The sequence below is a fragment of the Crocuta crocuta genome, unplaced genomic scaffold (genome assembly GCF_008692635.1).
Source record: "Crocuta crocuta isolate KB4526 unplaced genomic scaffold, BGI_CrCroc_1.0 scaffold48, whole genome shotgun sequence".
In the NCBI taxonomy this organism is placed as follows: domain Eukaryota; kingdom Metazoa; phylum Chordata; class Mammalia; order Carnivora; family Hyaenidae; genus Crocuta; species Crocuta crocuta.
The window spans coordinates 2,932,142-2,937,787 of NW_027533089.1; the positions used below are offsets into that span (position 1 = coordinate 2,932,142).

At 42.0% G+C, this 5,646-nt stretch overlaps 1 protein-coding gene across 1 annotated transcript in view; it reads right to left on the reverse strand.

Moving 5' to 3' along the window:
- Positions 1-5,335: 5,335 nt before the first annotated feature.
- CDC14A (cell division cycle 14A) overlaps positions 5,336-5,646 on the reverse strand; it is a 145,061-nt gene continuing 144,750 nt past the window's right edge. Inside the window, 1 exon segment of the mRNA XM_077746090.1 lies at positions 5,336-5,646. This exon segment is cut by the window's right edge and continues 50 nt beyond it. Coding sequence (XP_077602216.1) covers positions 5,418-5,646 — 229 coding nt within the window. The 3' untranslated portion in view covers positions 5,336-5,417.

A 5,646-nucleotide genomic window follows, 5' to 3' on the forward strand; every position in this document is an offset into this window, starting at 1 on the left:
GCAAAATTAATGCGACCTGTAATGCTAGAGTAACAAAAAATTCTTCGTAACCAACTGGACTCCCTCTCTCCCTCTCTCTCTCTCTGTCTCTCTCTCTCTCTTTCTCTCTCTCTCTCTCTCTCTCACACACACACACACACACGATAGATGATAGATAGATAGAGAGATAGATAGACAGATAGATATTTTTAATAATAAAGCACATTATTTTATAACTCTTCAAACAGTTCGACTACTGTAAAAAAGATGTTTACTAAGGACCATAATTTTCCTTTGGGTAGTTAAGCTTCCATTTATAAAAATAAACACATCATTTAATAATAGGGGCGCCTGGGTGGCTTAGTCGGTTAAACGTCCGACTTTCGCTTAGGTCATGATCTCGCGGTTCGTGGGTTCGAGCCCCGCGTCGGGCTCTGNAAAAAAAAATATTTTTAAAAAATTAATAATAAATATATGGTGGGTCTGTTGGTCACATGATTATTTAATAGCATCAATACTATTGTATATATTAAAATACAGAATAATTATTGAACGAGCATTTACCGAAGGACAGCTACTGAGGTAGGGACTGGGGACAGCACATAGGGCTCAAACTAGTTTCCCTCGCTTCAGGGAAACTATACCAAGAACTATTGGTATAGATCTATCTTGATCAGATCTGATCAAGTCACATTGCTTACAAGATTCTAATAGCTCACAGTGCACTTCCCAGTGGGCTTTCCCTTAACTTTCCAGCCTTATCTACAAGTAACCTCCTTTGGCTTTAGTGACACTGGAATACTCACTGCTCTTAAAACAACATTAGCTAATAATTATTGAGCGCCATCTATTAGCAACTGTGTAAACTACTCCATAGGGGTGATCTCAGTCACCACAACCACCCTATTACAAAGATCTGTTCATATTACCACGTAAGCTTCAAGGCTCCACAGTCACACAAATTCCTTTCAAAGTACACAGCCCTATGTAGTATACAATTTACAAAAATTAATATTTTGTATTCTTTATCTTACATAGGTCCTACCAAATCATATAAGCTTCAGGGTGCACAAAACCTAGTCTGCCCTCGATTATTATTATTCCCATTTTACTGAGGCTCGGAGAGGTTAAATAACTTGCCAAAGTATTCACCACAAGGAAGTAGCAGAGGTAAAACTTGAACCCAGGACTGTCTGTCTTTAGAACCTAAGAGTTTGCTTACAGTACTGAGGTTGTGCTTATGTTCATATGGTTCCTACTGCCTGCAATGGCCATTTCTCTTCTTCCTATTTTCGTAACTAGATTCCCAGCAGGCTCTTATTCATCCTCCGAAGCCCAGCTAAAATGTTATGTCTTCTGCACATCTTTCTTTGACCCTTCCTGGGAAAAATAAGATAACCTTTAGATATCCCTGTATTTTATTTATTCTTTAAGTTTATTTATTTATTTAGAGAGAGAGAAAGTGCTAGTGGGGAAGGGGCGGGGGCANGGGCTCAAACCCACAAATTGTGAGATCACGACCTGACTGACCCGAAACCAAGAGGTGGACGCTCAACCAACTAGGCCACCCAGGCACCCCTAGATGTCCCTGTATTTTAAACACCTACTGCAATACATATATGACATAATATAATCAAAATAATATGCTTTTTGGAGTCAAACTGACCTATGTGCAAATTATGCTTATATATCTGTGGTACAATCTAGGGCGAAATATTTAATCTCTCAAACCCTCTGGAGGCAGTAACTCTTAACATACCAACTCATTTAAACATCTAGCCATTCATATATCCATTCAAGAAATACCTAATGAGTGTCTACAGTATGCCAGGCACCGAGCATACAACTAGGACATGGAAACCAGAGGTACCATCCCTGCCCTCACAGAGCTTACAGTCTAGTGGAGGATACAGATAAGTGAACAGATGATGTAAATGCAGAGTGAGAAGAGGATTGATTTAGACTGAGGCAGGGTAGAGAAGCGCTTATGGGGAGAGCACCATGACCTCACCCAGACTTTAGGGGTCAGGTAAGGACAGTGGAGATGAATAGCAAGTCAGTGGTAAGTCTCTTAAAAATAAAACAGAGCAAATATTCAAGACAGATACCTCAAGTAATTTCAATTTAATAAAATACTTCCACCCCACCCACGCCATAATCACACGTCCCTCATTTCTTAAGCATTTGAAAACTCCTTTGAATGTCAGGGAGCGAAAACTGATTTTTTTTTTTTACAATCAGTGGGTTAATAAAAACGAAACCTTGTGCAGTTTCTACTGGGCAGTAGAAACTTCAAGACCAACAGAAGAGGCCAAATAAATTAAAAAAAAAAATTTGACTATTTCTCAGCGTTCTGTCACAACCCTAAGAATTCCTTAACATTTGTTCTTGTTTTCTGTGTGAAAGCACTTAATGACAGAACAAGGAAATCATTTTTACATTTTTCTGGGGGCTGAACTGCTGCATAAAGTGAGAGCAATTGCAGCTTTCAAAAGAGATGCTAATTGCAGCTTCTAAAATATTAGACTCCCTCCAAACACCCGTCACCCTCATCCCCCAGGAGTCTCTGGGTCTTTCTTAAAGGTTCTGGGAGGATACTGCCATACAGACAGACCCAAGGACTTAAAAATATTTCTGTTGAGAGATGTATTCCTTGTTCTTCAAGGGTCATATGCCTCACAACTTAGGAAGCACTGGAAAGAAGGGCCATCTTATTTAGACAAGAAACCCACAGTTAGAAAAGCTGTACCAGACTAATAAAGGAAAACAACTCACAACCTCTTGCTTTATTCCACATAAAATGGGAATTTCCAACTTAATTTAGACTTTCTACCAGCAAGCCAGCAGGGGTAGGACCTGGAGCCTCCCTTCCCACAGAGGTTTTCTAGGCGAAGATAAAGGAGGGAAGTCAGCTCTAAGAGACCTGCTACTTCTTACTTCCCGGGAGGGTGAGAGGGAGGAAAATGTTGTCATGCTAGCAATTCTATTTATAAATGCTTCTCTTTACAATGAGATGACAAATTTAAGAGGGAGAAGAGGGGAATGACAGCAGCTGCCCACACAGACTATTACTTTAAATTTAATTATTGGGGAATCACTCTATTCAGGCCAGGAGAGGGATGAGGAGAAGGAGGAAAGGTGAAGACAAACAGCAAAATATGGAATGAAACCAAAAGCTAAGTGATACAAATATGGGAGGGAAGGGTGATCACCAATCATCTAAAGACTATCTCCATACTTCAACTAGCCAAGAGGAGAACTGAAACCCAGAAAAAGTAGAATGTTATTCTTGCCACGCTCCCAATGCTTCTGGAATTCAGCTACAAGTGTAGATTACACTAAATCTTTAGCCATGAAATCAGCAAGATAGTTATATAACTATCTCCATATCTACATGTGTACCACTTTTTCTGAAAATGCAGAGATCTGTACTCTAGTCTAACAATGAGGCTGACCCAGTATATGGGTCAGTATATGTTTTCATCAGTATATGAAAGTATATGAAAGTTATGAAAAGGGAAATACCTATCATTTTCCATCTAACCCCCTAGTTACTAAGATTTAAGTTTTACTGATACACCTATACCCATAATATTGTGGTATCAGATTTAGATTAAGGGGTGCACTGGGCTGGAACTATATAGGAACTTAAAATACTGTTGAAAAACACTGAGAATAAAATAATATCTGGAAAATTATGCAGTTGACCCTTAAGCAATGCTTGGATTAGGGGTGCCAGCCCCCTTACAGTCAAAACCTGCACAGAACTTTTAACTCCCCCCCAAACTTAACTACTAATAGCCTACTGTTCACCAGAAGCCTTAGCAATAACATAAACAGTCAATTAATAAATTATATGTATTACATACTGTATTCTTACAATTAAGTAAACTAAAGAAAAGGAAATGTTGGGGTGCCCGGGTAGGTCGGTCGGTTAGATGTCCGACTCTTGATTTTGCATCAGGTCATGATCTCACGGTTAATGAATTTGAGCCCTGAGTTGGGCTCTGAGATGACAGTGTGGACCCTGCTTGGGATTCTCTCTCTCCCTCTCTCTCTGTCCCTCCCCCACTTTCATACACACGTGTGTGCACTCTCTGTCTCTCTCTCTCTCAAGATAAATATTTTTTAAAAAAAGAAATGTTATTTGGAAAATCATGAGGAAGAGAAAATACATGTACAGCACTGCACTGTATTTACTGAAAGAAATCTATGTATTAGTGGACCTGTGCAGTTGCTCAAGGGTCAACTATATGTGACAGAAAGGACCGTGTGTGCATAGCAGAAGAAAATAAAAACAACTTTGAAAAGAGGCTTGAGGTTCGGATGGGAGTGGTAATGTGTCCAACCAACCAACACACATACACATATTCTGCGTCCTCATGTTAGAAAAGCGGTCCCCTAAACTACTATCTCAGTGAAGTGGGTCTCATTAATTATTCCACTGGCTTCCTGTTTCAAGAAAGGCACTACCAGCTACCAGCACTTTTCCTCCCCTCTGATCCCCTGCGGAAATCAGCCTCTCCCTGGATGACAGCTGAGGAAATGTCTGGAGAATAGCAGGCATGAAGGAGTCCCAGGCCCCAGCTACCCAGGACGCTGGAGTTTGCTTGTGCCCTGACTGGAATCGTGTTGAATCTGAGGTCGATTTCTCCTTCCTATTTTGTCCCTGTCCTCTCAGATCAAAACTCACGTTCCCATAGATCTCAATTCCCCTTGAGGCAATCAAAATATGTGATTAAAGTGACTCATAGCAGGGGGTGAACCACCAGATTTTACCTAACAGGGATTTCTGGTTTATAGGGGGGCTTGGTAACCTCAATACAGGGTTCATGGGGAAAATGTGTTTGGTGATCTTTCTTCCTGTCTCTAGAATAGAATAATGGCTACTTTTATACATCTTGCTGCTACTCTTGCCTTCCCTTCCCTTCCATCCCAGGTATCTACTCATGGGCCTTCCTTATAAAGACCTATCATTCTGCCATTTTGTTAATTCTGGGTCAGTTTCCTGCAGGAGGGGGCATATTCAAGAGCCTAACGGTTAGTTCTGAGAAGCTACTGTTCATTCAGCACCTTCCGCACCTAAATACTCTGAAATTCATTCATCGAGCTAAGGTGTGGAAAAGTGAGGATTCCCAATACCACTACAACCAAAGCAAAAACCATCTATCGTATGGATCAGCTCCCGGCTTTGCACCAGAGATACTCAGAGTGATTCGAAAACTTAACTGAAAAGTAACTGAAGTCAACGGTGTCCGTGATGAAGGGAATGAGAGCGGTTTCCCTCTGACGGGCAACCACCTGAGAAGGAGTGGGAGGAGGGGAAGAAGAAGAAGAAGGAAGGAAGAAACCCCAGTTGAAACTTGGCATTTACTTGAAGAGGAGCCAGCCGAAGGCACGTGCATGGGCAGTTTCACGGCACAGAGGGAAGGCATCGCTCAGAAGGCTTCCTTGGCGCTATTAAATTTCTTTGGTGGCAGCCTCGGCTGGGGAGGCAAGGCACAAAAGTTGCGTTCAGGGTTCTGAGGGCCAAGAGGTGGTGTCTGCGAACTTACGGGGATGGAACGGCTCAGGAATCTCGCGGAGGAAGAAGAGAGGCCGCCGTAGGAGGGCCGGGGGACGTGCTCGTCCGGCTTGGCGCCGCCCTGCGGGCTCGGCGGGCTCCCC